The following is a 17,369-nucleotide window of genomic DNA, read 5'->3' on the forward strand; positions in this document are numbered from 1 at the left end:
AAAATTTATACAGTGATTAAAATACCCGCACTGCACTCTGATTTTGAAAAGTGCAGTGCTTATGTTTATTCAAAAAAGTCAAAGCATTTTGGAAAATATAACGTTATATGTGGAGGTAAGTTTTGATATTGTGGGAAACGTACACGGGGAAACACTGCATCCCAGAGCACAACAAATTGAGCCTTCAGAAAATTTAACTTCAGTTGACACATCACCTATATACACAGAACGGAAGTTAACTTCAGGCCATTCATTTGAGCTCGATGAAATCTTTTCACTTTTCACTAGGAAAAACATCACATTTTGTCAGTAAAATGTATAGTGCTGTATCTGTCTCCAGACTTGCCTGCAAATGATCCTGTCATAAGTACTATGTCTTAGTGGACTATAGAAACTACAGTATTTCTCAGAGAACAACAACAAAAAAAAGAACAGAACAGCAGCACGAGTCATTCCACTTACCCTTTCCAGTGTAATCTCCTCATACTCAAAGTCAGCCTCGGTACCATTAACCTGTGAACAAAACAACATGTCAGTGACTATTAACATATTTCAATACTCAATTTATTATCTTTAACAGACAAATTAATGAGTGCCGTAGACTTTTCTGTGTTAGGTATAAAGAAAAGCAATGAGATACGGTGTCCACTCAGGTAAAACATAAACGCAACAGACCAACTAAACTGTATAGGCCCTTTTCTCTGTTAGAATGACAGCTCGTTTGTGAAGTCTAACCATTTAAGAACAAGAACGAAACAAACAACTTCCTTCCATAATGGGCAAGAATAATAGGCAAATGACGCATTCATTGGCTGGTACCCACTTATTATTGTCACATTTTGATTTCAGCAAATCAGAAAGTGGTTAATACTCCTTAAAGGCTCATTCTCCAACTCCCAGTAAATAAGCTGAGTTTTACCATTTTGGAATGTATTCAGCCGATCCCTGGGTCTGGCGATAGCACTTTTTGCATAGCTTAGCATAAATCATTGCATCCAATTAGACCAGTAGCATCATGTTCAAAAATGACCAAAGAGTTTTGATATTTTTCCTATTCAAAACTTAACACTTCTGTAGATATATTGTGTACTAAGACCTACAGAAAATGAAAAGTTGTAGATTTTCTGGGTCGATATGATTAGGAACTATCTTCCTATTCCGACATTTTTGAATGCATTGCTACTGATCTAAATGGATTCAAATGATCTACACAAAGCTATGCTAAAAGTGCTATCGCCTGATCTGGAGATTGGCCGAATAGATTCCAAAATGATAAAACTCAACTTATTAACTTTGGGGGAGTTGGAGAATGAGCTCATTTCCAGAAATATGTATAATCAGCCAGCAGCTCATCACACCTTTGCGCATTTTAGAATGTTATTAGTTGTAGTACAATTATCATATTTTGTTTGTACAGTAAATCTTAATGACCAACAACATATTAACTAGTCTGTAATTTAGTCCATAAAGTTCTGTTTAACATGACAAATATGTATTTGTTTTGAAATATATATAAACTGGCAAGTAAACTAAAATAAATATGCACAATTATATATACTGTATATATAATTAACATGTATTTGTTTTCTTGTAGCAGACGCTTTTATCCAAAGTGGCTTAGTGAATAGTTCACCAAAAATCTAAATTAAGCACTGCTTGATCATCGGTTTTATCATCTAAATTTGTATTATCTAATTGTATACTCATATTTAACAGATGACAGCTACTTAACCTAATTCATTTGTGAGACAGTCTAACAGAAGCATGGCATTATCAAGATGAATTTGTTCTGACAACAGTATAAATATGAGTTCTTGCCATATTATATTACATTTTTCTAAACTATAATGAATAAACTGTGATAATGTGACAAATGTTTAAAGTTTACATTATGGTTGTACAAACTGGTTTTTAAACTGCCTCGAAATGCTGATGATGCGCAGTTAAGACCCTTACAAAGAAACACAAGAAAATACAGTTAAAACTTAAGTGGTATTTGATATTACTCAGTTTCAATAATATTTAGGGCAGATAGTATGCTCAATGGGATGCAGGCTGTGAGTTTTCATGTGCTTTGAGGTAAGCTTAAATAACTATAAATAAATGAACACAAACTGCTGTTGATTTTAATTTTTAGAGCCAAATTTTCAGTACTCTTCTAAGATTCTCCTTTAAATTTTAACCTTATGACACTAAACAAAAAAAAAAAAAAAGACAAAGATGACCCTTAAACTGCAGTGTCATGATGGTGTAATATGTGACTGCAGTCAAAGCAATTTTCCAGAATAGCTCGGCTTTGATTATGTAATGCATAGAGGGATTGGGCCTACGAATTCATTAGCACTGTAGCTGGCTGTGTCTGGTTTGGTCTCCATGGACTGGGCCGCACTGCCAGTCCTGAACATTGATCTAATGAGCAAGGACATAGGACTCCACTCAGTGATTTCTACTAATTTATTATTAGTAGTTTTGTAGATTGTATATTTTTATTGAGCATATTTAGTACATAGTATATTTGACAGGCTTAATCGATCACAAAATGTACACATTTTGAGTTAACGTGTATATAGCATATTACATAGAAAATACTGAGCACTAAATGAACATTTTTTTAAATTATTTCTAAAGGATCGTGTAACACTGACAAACAGAGCTATGGCTGCTTGGAAATCAGCCTTGCCATCACAATTAATTGTATTATTAAATATATTGAAATAACAAATATTACTGAAAAATATATATATATTATATACAAACTTTTGAACGATAGCTAATATTTTACTTTCAATTTGCCATTCACGTATTTCACTAGATGCGTAGATTGCATTTTATAACTAATAAATCTTCAAATATTCAACACATTATTACGACAAATTCAATAAACTATTTTAATTCTCATCTTAACTGAAAAACAGCAAATCTGTCCACATAATGTAGTTTCTCCTAAACAAGCCAAAGTAAAAACATTATTCTCACCCTGCTTGCCTTCAGTACATAATTTCCACACGAGTCAATTACAGCCCCTAATCACATAAGACAAAACTGCGGAGAGTCCCGTATGCTACCCAGAACCTGCAGCACTGCTGATACAGCACAAAGGCTGAAGTGAAGGTTGAATGTGTGGTACTTGATAAGAAAAACCGACGTAGTGCTCCTGAGTGGCACAATCAAGACTACTGACCTCACTACACCACAGGCAGACTCGAGGGAAATGAAGTGGAAAACAAACCCAAGACATGTCATTACACTACAGTGCTGAATGGACACCTCCCTTGACTAATGGGCCTCACAAATTATACCAGACTCTACGCTAACATGAGGTTGAGAAGTATACTGGTACAAGCAGTGCACTTAATAACATGATTGAATCTTGTCAACACGTATTTAAAATACTGATTTACAATAATTTCCATCCTTAAAGATACCAGTAAATATTATCAAATTTTTCACTTCATAGTCTTTAACAAAATGAAATAGACCCTGAAGAGGCTTTCTTCTCAAGTCACTTACGCCTCATAGGCTTTTGGATAATATAATTCAATAACATAATAGATACATTGTGCCCTTAATGGGACAACTTTGTATCTTATTTACCCTTATATTACCCCTACATATTAGTAACTGTAACATTAGTTTTCTGGCATATAATGCCTACTTTTCTCAATCCATTTTCTAAGATATAAAGTGCCACCTATGTATGTTTTTCTTGATTAATGTGTAGTAAATTTGCAAAAATGGCATTTAAAATATTGAACAAAGCAAATTTCACCCAATTGCACATTTTTTAGGTTGGCATCACCTAAAGTAACTTGACAGTAACAACTATAAAATTAAACTGACAGAACTATGTTGCATGAAATTACAAATTCAAAAATGTAAAAAACTAAGTATAAACAAGTGAAAAGAACACTTACATATGGAGCTGAATCCAAGCTCTCTGTATTTACCACGACAGGGGGAGGATTTGCCTGCAAGAGAAAACGGTACAGTTAAGGCACAGCTTTCAGGAAATTTCCCATTCCATCCATTCGTTGCATTTAGCAGTAAAGGCAACTAGAAAAAGCCATGTTAAGCATCATTCTATACAGCAAAGGTATGTTCACTTACTCTCCACATGACGTTAAATATACCTCCACTGGCACTCACACCAGATTAACACAGCGCTGCCAGCATACGTACATACATGGCATTTTAAACCGCAGAACATGCAATGCTGAAGCATGAATGCTATTACGAGCCAAAAGTAGCCTAAAATTAAATCCACTCTCTCTCGCTTGCTCAATCTCTCTGTCTGTCTTTCTGTGGGGCTTTCCACTTCCTCCGGCTGGTTGACACGCAGATGCTATTAGTCAAGGGGCGCCGTGCTACTTTACCCGACTCTGGGGCTGATAATCCTTCAGGCCCATCAACGAGCAGTGGAATGGCAGGGATCAAGAAAAAATGACCAACAGGAAGAGAGCAAAAAAATAAGGGAGGGAGGGGGTGTAGAGGAAACATAGAGAAAGAAAAAAAAAGACCTGTGACGTTGATGAAGAGATGACAGCGGGCTCCGCAGGGACAGTGGAGATTGGGATCACAGGGATTATGAGAGTGGAGGGTGGGACAGCATCTGTCTGCTGAACAATAGCATGGAAGGGGAGAGGTCAGGTCACATATACATACACAACAGCATAACATTGCACAGCACTGCATTGGAATCACCATGTGGGGTGGGTGCAAGTGGGTGTCTGTATGAGTGTGTGAGCAACATCCGAGGAGGGGGAAAAGGGTCACAACGGGGAGCTGCAAGACGCTCCGTTTGTGATTAATGGAGAATGGAAGGAGAGAATAGAAATGAGCATGTGAATGATAATGAGACCATAATCCACATAGCTGCACATGGCACACGGTTATAAAAACAAAGGCCGCATACATCTGAGGCTAGACTGTGAAATGCAACTTACACAGTATATCATTTATGTTACTGTGAGTATTTTTCCATGGCTGTCTTTGTGAAAGCTACATTGGTCTCTAAAAACTACTTTGTCTGCAGTGTTAGTGAGCAGCACCACAATCGCTCCTGACATGCAAAGTCACTCTAGTGCTTTATAGCTATATTTTTTTACAAGAAAATGGACAGTTCACCTATCCATCTATCCATTCGAACCAAAAATTTCACACTTCAGAAATTTCATAGACATTGGGATAGCAATACCAATTTTATCCCAGTTAAAGTCGACCGAACACACACGGTTACTTTATATGATGAATAGATTTCATTTAGATTCATGAACGTAGACCAACACGTATACATAAAGCACACAAAATAAGGCAAGAGGAAGCTCAAGCTGGCTTGACACAAAATGTTTTCATGTGCAATGCAAGTTTAGCTGAGATGCCATTGACCATCATTGATGTGTTCTAGGATAGTGTGTTGACTGATGATTATGTAAATAAAAGCAAAATATAAAAGGATATATTTCAGAGATAAACAGAAGCAGAGGAATTTTTACTCATTTGTACATGATCCCTTTTAATGTTGAGCCACGGGTACTTAGCAATGTAACCTTCTAGTGCCACATAGAAGCAGATGAAGATGCAAGTCTTTTAGCGATATAAACAAAATCCAAGTCATAACACAACGTAAACATGCTTTGCATTCTCATAGTTACAACAAAAAACTCCATAGCAGGAATTAGTATACATTTATTTTTTTTAGGTCAACTATTGCCTTGGCAGAAGAAGTTTTAAAGACTTTCAACATATTTATAGTGAGTGGAACAGTGGCACAGACAAGGTCAATTCTCACGCTATCTTGAGTACTGAGGTTTCTTAACCCCACAGAACCAGAGGAATGCATGTTAAGTAGACAAGCAGAGGATGATATTCATGGGTGAGAAAACACACATTCTAACACTCAGATGGCAGACATCACACTCTGACATCCAGCCTGGGGAATGGCTTAAAGGAGTTTGGCTTTCTCTGACGTAAAACTCGCACACCACCGGTGATACTTTCAGCCAAAGTAAAAAAATTTAGAAGGAAATCTTCTTGAACTATGCCATACAGGATTTATGTGTGTCTGTTTTAATTCTCAGTAAAATACACTGACATTTTACCACAGAAAACAGCTTGGACTGACTCAATGAATCGCTTTGAACAGATCTGAAAGCAGTGATACGGATATGTTAACATTTAATCAGAGGAATAATGCCCATAAATACATTTTTTACATGTTTTTTTTACAAGTTATATGATAATTGCAATAATCTATAATAGACATAATATTTTAAAACATTCTTAATGTTATAACCAAAATTATTTGAGCAGCAGTTTATTTCTCTCTGAAATCTGACCAATATGCATATACATTATTTATTTATTTTTGCACACACAGTTTTTTCTGGAAAAAAAATCTGTTTTTAATTTAGCAAGAAAGCATAAAATTGTTATAAGCACAAAATAACACACATACCTTGGGTTTACTTGATTTTCAACAATACTGATGGCACTTTAAATGTTGTGCAATACCCCAAACATTCGGTCTACAGAAAGTCAAATTAGAGCTTGTCAATAGCATTGACCGGAGTCCCACTTAAACGTCCCTCTACAGACCTTTAATTGTAGGATTAATTGCTTTAAATGATTTTAACATGGAACAAAACAACACATTAGCAGATAAAAAGCTTGGTATCGACCTGAAAATAACTGACATTCGAAAAGGAAAAAAGATGAATATATAATAAAGAACAATCCACTATGCTAAGACAATTCAAGGAATGCGGGGCTGGAAAACAACAAAGCAATGTAGTAATAAAACCGAGACACTCTGAGACATTAAACTGATGACAAATACCACTTCCATTGTTGTCAATGAAAGACAGACACTAATGAGCGAAAATATACACTGGAAGACCACAGTTTTCACACAACCACTGACAGAGATATATCATTAAGATCAACAAAAATGTGACAGAGCACACCAGTCATGAACCTTAAAGGAGGAAGCCAATTTAATAGCATTATTAAGATGCAGAAAAGCATCCTGAGCCAATGATCAAATATCTACGCAAAGCTGTTCCTTCCTTTGCTCTAACTTACCTTATCAAATGACACAGAAGGCCAAAGAGAAAACCTCTCACCCGGCCCGCTCACTTTGGCTGTGCTCTTAGTGGGGCTCTTCTTCACACTGTCGCGCAAATTGAGAAACTTAGTCCTGGTCTTTCCTATGTTTAATGGCAGGGTGCAGGAGTTGTAGCAGATAGGGTGGATGGAGCCCTCCTGGGTCACCATCTGCTGGAGATGCGATTGCTTGAGGATGGAGGTGGACGGTGGGTTCTGCCTGAGGTTGACCCGCACATGAGAGGGATTCCTCCTCTCACAGCTGTCCTCTCTCCGGCATCCGTACTCATGGCCGGAGAAGAAGGTCGTCATGGTCGGCACGTGAGCTAAATGTGAGGAGACGGCGTTGAATTTTAGGTTGATGTGAGAAGGCTGCTGTATTTTGGTGCAGTGCCTTGGCAACAAACGATTGGAGAGAAATTCAGCCTGGGCTCTCACACGTTTGTGTGCACGATGATCCTCTTGCGCTCGCTCTCATTCACCCATCCTTTCATCTCTTGCATTCTCATGCCAATTAGAGAGCACCAATGGGCAAAGGCATCAGACGCGGAGTGGCTTTTTCCTGGCATGAATAATCAATGCTCGGCTCCGATTCACATACAAAGCCAGCCTGCTGAAACAGCGCCAACACACAGAGCAACTAACCTAGTGTGGGGGAATCCATATAGTAAACAGCTCCTCACCTACATAATTAATAACATTTGACCTCCCTGTATTCCTTGAGTCAGCACGATGTTTAAGGAGGATCTTTTCTGTGTTGCTGTTTGAGTTCGCAGTTGAATTAGATATCGTGTATAATTTAAGCTGAATAGATTTCGTTGTTCGAAATTAATTTTTGTTCAGTCGGGGTCACTTATACGAAAATAATTCATATAAAGCACCACACAAACTAATGCATACGGCATATGACCACTTCTGTGACAGATGGCTTACCATAGTACATAGATGCAAAGGATCTTTCCTTTGGGAATATTATGAATAGATAAATGGCCTAGAATAGCTGCGTTGACATGACAACTCGGGTGATGGGATTGGAGGCTGATTTTATAAGTGGATTTGAATTGATGAGTGTGAGTGCACCAAGCTGTTAACAACCACTGCTTCAGCATTTAGAGTAGTATGTATGTCAGCTCGGATGAACTTGAATACAATGAGCAGGTTAAAGAGTATGCATTTCTTTATTAATGCAATATTATAGTGCCAAGCACAAAGCAATAGATTTCAGAGCAAAGACGAGGGAATCAGTCTTTCCATTCATAATTAGAAAAGCGCTGTTTTTAACCCTTTAAATGCTTCAAAAATATAATAACAGTAAGATGGTAATATTAATAACAATAATTCAGTGGCTTTCTGTAGACCACGCTTTAACCAACTTCTGGTTATCTCAGGTGCAGCTAAGAGATGTTAATCTAAAACTGCAAAGATGTAGTCATGACTGGCATCAACTATACAGCACACCATTTCACCTTAGGAAACAATGCAGCTCCAGTGCCATCTACTGGTCACACAACTAACAAAATGTTCTTGGACTATTTACAGATACTACTAACACCTGTACATTTTAAACAGAACATACAAAGTACAGAAAGTTTACAGATTCCCCTATGCTATGATCGGGATTTTGTAGGAATCACTTCAGATGACAGCACTAGGGTGAACACCACCAAGCAATTAATCAATTTAGCCTAAAAGATCAAACCTTTTTTTTTTTGAAACAGTTTGTTTGTTAATACGATAATGAAACCCATTGGGTCTGATTTTTTTTTTTACTTTTATAAAAATAAAATTAAATATCATGCTGTTATCACTTAATGGTTTATTTATATGGAGAAATACAATGATTTTTTTGTCACAATGCAACAAAAAAAAATTTTTGTACATTTTTTACTCAGAACTTATTGCTACTACTATTATAGTGAGATTCACAAGACTATTTTATTTGTAAAATGTTCACAATACATAGTTTCAAATAGAGTTGTATTGAGAAATTACTGATGCTCACAATCACTAATTTATATAGTTATATAGTTCGGTGAACATAAAAAAAAAAGCTATTGAGATTTGCTACATCTAGTGTTTAATGTTTTGTGCGAGTGTGCAGTATTCGTGCAGATAAACTGGATATACTTGTAGTTGTATGTTGGTAAGATATTTGTTCATGTCATATCAACGTATGAGGGCTTACAAAATTTCCTGTTCAATTTATAACAATTTGTTGTTGTGGCAATCCTATTACTTACTGATGCTGTGTATCACTTACACAGGAAATAATAAACATATAAATTACAATATTTAAGATTCTGGTCATATTTTCCACCCCTAAGAAGTTTAACTGACAAGTTATTTGAAATTAATTACTTGGTTATATGAAAATCATGCAATTATATTTACACATTCAGGTATGTTGAGAGATTTATCTGTTTCTTTTAGACTGTTCAAGGGGGATTCAATTGTTCATTTATCTCCCTGACCTTGAGCTGAACTGTTGCTATTATATGAAGTGATATTCAGCTAACTACAATTACGAAGGAACAAGAGGTTGGACAAAAAATTCTGCTACCACATGTAGTGGCATTACCTGTGCATATTAGCATACGCTCTGATCATACAGTATAAGCCTTCCTCAAATCTTGCCCTGGAGAGGTCCAATGCACTGCAGAGCTCCAACCCAGATAAAACTCACCTATCTGTGATTCTCTAATGATCCTGAAGACGCTGATTAGCATGTTTAGTATGTTTGATTAAGGTTAACTCTGCAGGAAAGTGAATCTCTAGGTCCAGATTTGAGGATCCCTGGTAAAAGGTAAAGCTCACTGATTAAAAACAATTATTAGGATAACTAATCATATAGCCTGTAATCTGAGACCTAACATTCTCCGCTGCAACCATCAGTCTTGCAAAAGTGAATAGCTTGGACTTGAATCCATGCTATGAAACTACAACCATATGTTGATATTTAAGTATTTTGAAAATTATGCAAAACACAAAAACTGCTAGCTCAACTGTAACAACTATTACTGAAAACGTAGACTGGCAGTAAACCCTGAAATGCACATGCGTAGCAAGCAAGTTTATTTGATAGAGAGAAGTGGCCACATTAAAAGCTAACATTATCACTTGAAGTCTGTGTCCCATGGCACATTTGCGTGAGCCTGCAGAACTTACCTGAGTATTCCTTGATACGATGCAATCAGTGAAGGTATTGAGTCGGGTAAGGGTAGCAAAAACACGGCGCCAACGGGATGGCGTCTGTTTTGCAGTCTCCTCAGAGGAACTACGTACGGACCACTGTCTGAGCTTGGGTCCAGATGAGCCACCGTGGGCCGAACTGGTGCTGCTGCCTCGACTTCCCCTGGAGTACAGGGTGTTTCCACCGAAGATGTAGTTCATCACTGCAAGTGCACTATTGATGCACGCCAGTCACTTCTCAGGAGTTTGTTGATGACAAAGACAGGAAATCGAATCTAGCCAAAGTCTAAGAGCTTTTTCAAACAACTTCCTTAATTATGAGTGTAGCTTCCTGTAGCAGACATATCAGGGGATTTCATCAGGACATAGCCTCAAGTGTACTGCGTAGACATGACCCTAGATACTCCATTCCACCCAAGACTTACTCCACGAAACAGCAACAACCATCCAACACTGCTTCAATTCAAACACACCAGAGAGGATGAAGTAAAGACAAGAAAGAAAAAAATTACACTGCTGCTGCTTCGAGATGCTGAAGAAATTAAAAAAAAAAAAAAAAAAAAGCCAATCAGACACTGGACAAATTACGACTTGGCACCACTTTGCTCCATCTGTGCAATCCAAAGAGCTTCCAAGATGGTAAATTTAAAGGCCATCAGATGATTAACAGCTGCCTATTCAAAGTCCAACTGGGAATGTCACTCTGCCCAATCAACAAGTGTCAAAAAATGTGGTCAAAACATGCTTCATTCTCCAATGACATTCAATCTCCAGTTTTCCAAGGATGCTTTCCCATATTACGAAAAGTTTTTATCCAAAACTAGATCAAGAAATGTTTTTTTTGAAGTATTCTCCAGGTCTAGATTACCATTTGTAGATTGATTGCAGTATCCAACCTTTAACAGTGGAACTCAGAAGATACCTCTTCCATACAACAGTTTCGTAGATAAGCCACAGGTGCTGGATGAGTTGGCTGATTTTGTCACCAGGCTCTGCCTCCACTCCCTTGGGAGCTTAAAGCCATGGCAACTGCTCGCACATCTAAGAGAGCCAGCAGGATTTCCCGTACAGGCTCCGGTCCCCTGTCTTGCACCAGAAGCCACAGTAAACACACTCTTTGGCTTCATCTGTTGACATATTCATTAGTGAACTAGAGCCTACAGCAGGGACTGGATGGTACGAAAACATTATTATTCGCATGTCAACACCACGCTGGCTCAAGCACTGTGATAGTTGTGCATGCCTCCACGTAATCAGACAAAGCCCTTCGCACATAAACACTTGTGAATTAAACTGAAGCATTGGCTTGTCAGGATTTAGCTTTAACTATTGATCTAGAGGGCAAGATGGCATCCCAAACAACAATGCTAAAGCTCCTCCCTTTGAAAAGATTGCCAAGAGATATGGCAGGACATCAATAATACATTCCAAATTACCTCTGAATACACTGTGTGCATGTCTAATGAGATGCCAGCAAAACCAATTTAGAGCTGCCTCTCAGAACCAAGCCTGTCACCTTGCTAATTGACATTTAGACCAGCACGATGCAGAACTGAGTAGTACAGAAAATCCGCATAAGTAGTAGTAACGGGTGGAACAGTCCTGGTTAACATATGGGTAAAAGAATAATATATGAAAAAAAACAGTTGGTTCAACTGAAACAGCTAATGCCGAAGGTACTGACTGAGTCTTTCTACAGGTACAATGGGCAGCTAACATTGGATATCAGTTTTCAAATCTTCCATAGGCCACACAATGGAACACAAATTAGGCTGGCTATTGACAGGGTCAGACTCCTGGTCAGCTTCTCAATAGAAGTTGAAAGCAGGGTCAGGATCTATAGATGTTGTCTTGGCTATTCCTGTCACCACCTTTTCTCTTGATTTAGTGTCTGATAAAAGCATGTTCTGTTCAGGAAACATGAAAGAACAGCCGCTAATGACAACCTTGCCCACGACTGTGATCCATGAAATGTCTTTTATCAAAAGAGAAACTCCATCCATAAACTCCATCCATAATTAAAAGGTTCTCAAATCAAATGAATGCATTGTCTAACGTAGGTCCTTGCAGAGCTAAAATATACTGAAGAGCAATGTGACAATATTATTTTATCTGCTTATAGTATTGAGCTGAATTTTATCTGCAGACTTTTCCTGCATTTTAAAAAATTGCATTTGCTATTTAACTATAGTAATATACTTCTAGATCTTTTGACATCCTTTTCTTATACATTGCACACAAAAACAAACATGGAATGTGATATTTGATATTTGATTGAGCTACTTCTTTTTAGTGAATCAAAACATGCTATGTGACCAGAGTTGATTGATTCACAAAAATATTATTGATTTCTAATATACTAATAACATTTTTTTAAAGTGCCTTTTTTGGAAAGGACCACAAAAGGGGACTAGTGTCACTTGAAGCACTATTGTGCTGGCAACAAAGCAATAGTTTTTATTAATATTTCTGAGTAAATAAAGTTGTGGCTTTTGAATTGCTACACCTACATTATATTTCCCTGAATAGTGTACATTAAAAAAAAATGGAAATATTCCTAATGAATCTTAAATAAATGAAATCAAATCAAACTGAGAGCTTATAAATCTGAACAAATAGGGAAATCTATATCAATAACCAGCCCATAACAACAAACATCCCAATTATGTGGATATTCCTTTTTGTAAGAAATTCTGTGCACTCTACTCCATAGAGGCCTAACAGACAAATACTGGGATTGTTTATTACCCTTTTTCTACATGAAACATGTTTAAACTATCCTTTTTGAAACCCCATTAAGGTTACATTATTTACTTGTGTCTTAAACCTGAACGATGACTTGTTATCTGCAGTGTTTTTGTCCAGATAATTTAGCAGTTACATTATTTAGATGATTAAAATGTAAAAAGGCCAATCGCAAAGTATGTGTGTCTTATAGAAAAGAACTGGAATATATACACAAAAAAGCAAATGGTGCTTTCAGACAACCCAGCAATAGGTACGGCTCAAGCTATCATGTGGGTATTTAAACATGTAACATGCCTTTGATGACAAATTACATGCATAATTTGGTAACTAGAGACCATAACAGTAAATCTGACCAGTTAAATGAGCTTAAGCGTTTCAATGTGTTCAACAACCGTGATCGGATCAGTGGCGAAGCATTCCTGCCATTCATGTCTGAAACGTACACATTTTGTGCAGCGCGTGTGTGTGTAAGACACTGCAAGCACTGCTGCATGACAGAGGCACGCAGGTTGCCAGGCAGCAGAGAGAAGAGATATGTGCTTTCACATTTTCTCATTGAAACACAATGACGTGCCAGACATCACACACTCACGCAGGTGACTGCCACAATGTAATGCACCACAACGCTCATATTTCACCCAACAAAACAAATGACTTTTCTGTGGCCCTACGAGACGGTCTGTCAATCAGTGCCTTTCAGACTCCATGACGTACTAACAAAAAAATGACGCACATCTGTTTTGTTAATGCACCTAGCTTCTCATTCTTAGGCGTGATTATGTAGTCTACTCCATCATTTTACTTGTTAATTGATTAATGCAGTTGCAAATGATGCACAATAAACTGTTTTATACAAAGCAAATCAAGTAACTTACGTCAATATCGAAAACTAAGTTTAAGCATTTATCATTCACCGAGAGCAAGTTCTGTATTCACTGCAGTGATTGACACACAGCATTTTCTTGTTGCGGAGTTCCAGACCTACCAACAAGTGCAGACGTCGCCTCTTGGTTCTCCTTAGGGTACCCATGATCCGGCGACCCATCTTTTTAGCATACCACACCGAGTTGAGCATTGTGGGCTGAGGCTGGAGTGTGCGTGTGTGGGGTTCACGCTTCGGTGAAATAGAACTCGTTTCCCGACTCTCTGACCTGCCCCCCTCCACCTCTTCTTACGCAGGCATTTCAAAGCCAGTATCTGCACATAGTGCGTACCGGCGACGAAAACATATGGTGCAGGTAGCTACAAAGAGCAGAAAGCAGGGCAAGAGTCTAAAAAAAAAAAAAAAAAAAAAAAAAAAAAAAGAAGAAACGGCTGCCTTACGTACACAAACTGCAGCAGAAATAAAGCGTTTTACAATCTGTGCAGCCCTCGGTAATGCTACTCGTTTCACCTTCTCTCTCTCTCTTTCTCTCTCTCTCGCTGCTGTGGCTGATGCAGTTCCTGGCAAGCTGATGCGATCACGGCTGTGCAGTGGTGGGATGCGTGCTCAGTGCAGACGGCGGCAGGTGCCTGCGTTCGTCTCTTCCAGCTCAAAATGAGTCAGCAGGAAGCTGAGAGAGTGAGACTGGGTGCTTGACTTGGCTAGCACTGACTGCGCTCCTCTCTGATTGCCTGAAAGAAATTAGTCCAGAGGCTTGCGATGCAGACGTTACTCCACTGCCGTGCCTCTCTGACAAACGGCTGCAGTGTCCATTTGCTACATTGTGATAAAACATTAGACAATGTTTTCCTCACGTTGCCTTGGAGATGAGGCAGGGTAACATCCTTCCGAGTGCCTGTGGAAATTCCTTGGTTGGTGCTCTGGCACCTTGACCTCTTCGCATTCGCCGTGCTCTCCGGATGCTTCCTTGAAAGTGCGATCAAGCCATTCAACTTTGCAACATGGTGAGATATATCAGGTCTTCTTACGTCACTAATGGGAAATGGGAGGCAGCTCGAGGCTCGTGATTTGTATGAGGAAAGTGACTGAAGGACACAGCCTCACCTCAAACTCATACCAACATCACAATATTCTTATCTACCACTTCCAGAAAAGTCATTCAAAAATTAGGAATTTGCTATTCATCTTACATAATGACCAGGTCATGCAGTAACCAGGCTTTAACCAAAATCTTCAGCACAAGTTCCTGAAGCTTGAAATAACATTGTCCATGCGCTGTGGAAGCAAATGTGCTTCCATGCATGGCGGCATGCACCAACAGACAACAAATGCAACAGTAAAGCTATCGATGCAATATATGAAGCCAAACAACTGTTGCATTTAAAAAACCAAGTCTATTTAACTAGAACCCACATGTGTGGATTCTAGCAGGCTCATGCACCTATCAAAATGAAATACTGCATAAATACCAACAAGGAGGACGATGAGAGGTACAATGCAAGAGCTGTACTGTACCCTTTAGTGACAGCATTAAGCCTGTCTGATCAAATGTGTTCAAATCATCATGAAACGATGAAAAGCTGCATCGAGCAGTCACGCTGATCACATAGAGATGACCGACACCAGACTGCACATGACTGACAGCCATATGACAAACACAGAATTGGCAAGCTGCAGGTACTACGTCAGAAGCACATAAAAATGCTTGCCAAGTCAGATGAGTGACTGTTACCTGGACGGTCACAGGACTCTGAGGGTACGGGTTGGAGAGAGGAGTAGTAGGAAGTGAAGGATTCTCCTCGTTCACTACAGTGGGTGGCCCATCGAAGATGCATTCCAGCGACTCAACCTACAGAGGGGCATGAACTCACTGTATTACAATACAAGCTTGACTTGAAAGCGGCAACAATTACATTATAAAGAGAGACAGACAAAAGAACAAATGAGAAGTAAGGATCTAGAGCTAGTGAAATGTTCACCTTGACACAGTTTGCATGTTTCAAAGCCCTAGATTAGGTAAGGTCTCAAGACGAAGCTTGAGAGTCACTAAAACAGTTGTATGATGAGTTGAAGGATGCTTAAGTTGATGAAAAACATACCATATAAATATATAGAAAAAAAATCAACAGGAAGAAAACCATAATCCCAAACAGCAACTATGAGGAGCATGAAGACAAAAGTCCAACACAAAATACATTTATGAAAAGACTATGTAAACCTAAGGAATGTAAGCCTATAGCCTAAATGGACCTTGCCGATATCATTCCCAGCTCCATGAAAACCATTAAGAACACTTGAACATTACAGTTCACAAACATAATAAATAATCTGAAATCCTGACTTTAAAATATCTCTATTAAAATAACTTACTTAAGGTTCAGCAAAAGTATGAAATTCATACAACTAAAATGACGACCATTTTCATTTTTGGTGAGTGAATTATCACTGTAGTGCATAAACACATAGCAAAGGTATTTATGTTGATACATGATCACTAGAAGCAGCATGTACACCTGCAATGACTATTATACAACACAGGGTGGCAATAGAGTCCACCACAGATGAACTATCCTCTAAATATCCTACTCACAAAGTATCCTTATAAAACTGTTAAATGAGAAATTACAGGGGCAACAATACCTGAGAGTGTCCACACTACATATTAAAAAAAGGAATTAAATAAAAAATGAAATTATAAAAATGAAATGAGTACCAATGTTTAGAAATATACAGTATGTATAATGTATTTCATGTTACAATTTTTATACCATCACAGCACCTTTATCCTATCAATATCATGAATTATTACTTGTCAAATAGAAAAATGCATCACATGAAATTTTACAACTTGAACTAACCTGAAATTATTATACTTTAAGAAACATACAAACCTTAAGAGAGTCATAAGACAGTAGCGAACTATGAGATAGTGTTTTATGTTTTTTTTCTTCTGCACATTTGTGAATTTAATCATCATCCTAATATTAAAAATAGGTATATTAAATAGGTTTTGAAATACATATTAAAATGTTTAATATATTATTAATATATATCAAAATAGTATCAAATCACAATCTCTATTTGAAACAAAAAAAATGTAATAAAAATAAAACTTAATTCTCACTTTATCCAGAAATGTGCCAGTCTATCTCGCTCTTTTGTTAGAGCAAAGTGCATTGGGTGGCCTGAATTAGTTTTGTGCTACAGACACAGGCTGGTCAAACTGCATTATTGCAGGCCTTCACACTGGGTCATATGAGTATTCAATAAGTTTGTTTTTTTGTTTTTGACAACATCATCAAATGTTGAATAATCAAAAACGACTAATCATGTAAGCTCTATTTAGTAGAAACATCCACCACAATGTTTGAAATGGTTACAACATTAATAAAAAGAGCCAGATAAGGAGTGCTGTTTAAAGCAATCTTTCCTTCAAAAATTATGTTTC

At 37.8% G+C, this 17,369-nt stretch overlaps 1 protein-coding gene across 30 annotated transcripts in view; it reads right to left on the minus strand.

Annotated features, from left to right (window-relative positions):
• The window catches only part of dlg1b (discs large MAGUK scaffold protein 1b), a 76,069-nt gene that overhangs the window by 24,587 nt on the left and 34,113 nt on the right, over positions 1 to 17,369 (minus strand). For 5 of the 30 annotated variants that reach the window (XM_043223020.1, XM_043223035.1, XM_043223033.1 and 2 more), the window contains 5 exons: positions 15,654 to 15,770; positions 4,518 to 4,616; positions 4,374 to 4,394; positions 3,915 to 3,968; positions 463 to 513 (listed from right to left, as the gene is read on the minus strand). In XM_043223020.1, the coding sequence (XP_043078955.1) occupies positions 463 to 513; positions 3,915 to 3,968; positions 4,374 to 4,394; positions 4,518 to 4,616; positions 15,654 to 15,770 (342 nt within the window). Of the gene's footprint in view, positions 1 to 462; positions 514 to 3,914; positions 3,969 to 4,107; positions 4,324 to 4,373; positions 4,395 to 4,517; positions 4,617 to 7,080; positions 7,557 to 10,266; positions 10,508 to 14,023; positions 14,291 to 15,653; positions 15,771 to 17,369 lie in introns of those variants that run through there. The other 25 variants (XM_043223056.1, XM_043223093.1, XM_043223102.1 and 22 more) reach the window with 16 other exon arrangements.

Source organism: Puntigrus tetrazona, chromosome 2 (genome assembly GCF_018831695.1).
Source record: "Puntigrus tetrazona isolate hp1 chromosome 2, ASM1883169v1, whole genome shotgun sequence".
In the NCBI taxonomy this organism is placed as follows: domain Eukaryota; kingdom Metazoa; phylum Chordata; class Actinopteri; order Cypriniformes; family Cyprinidae; genus Puntigrus; species Puntigrus tetrazona.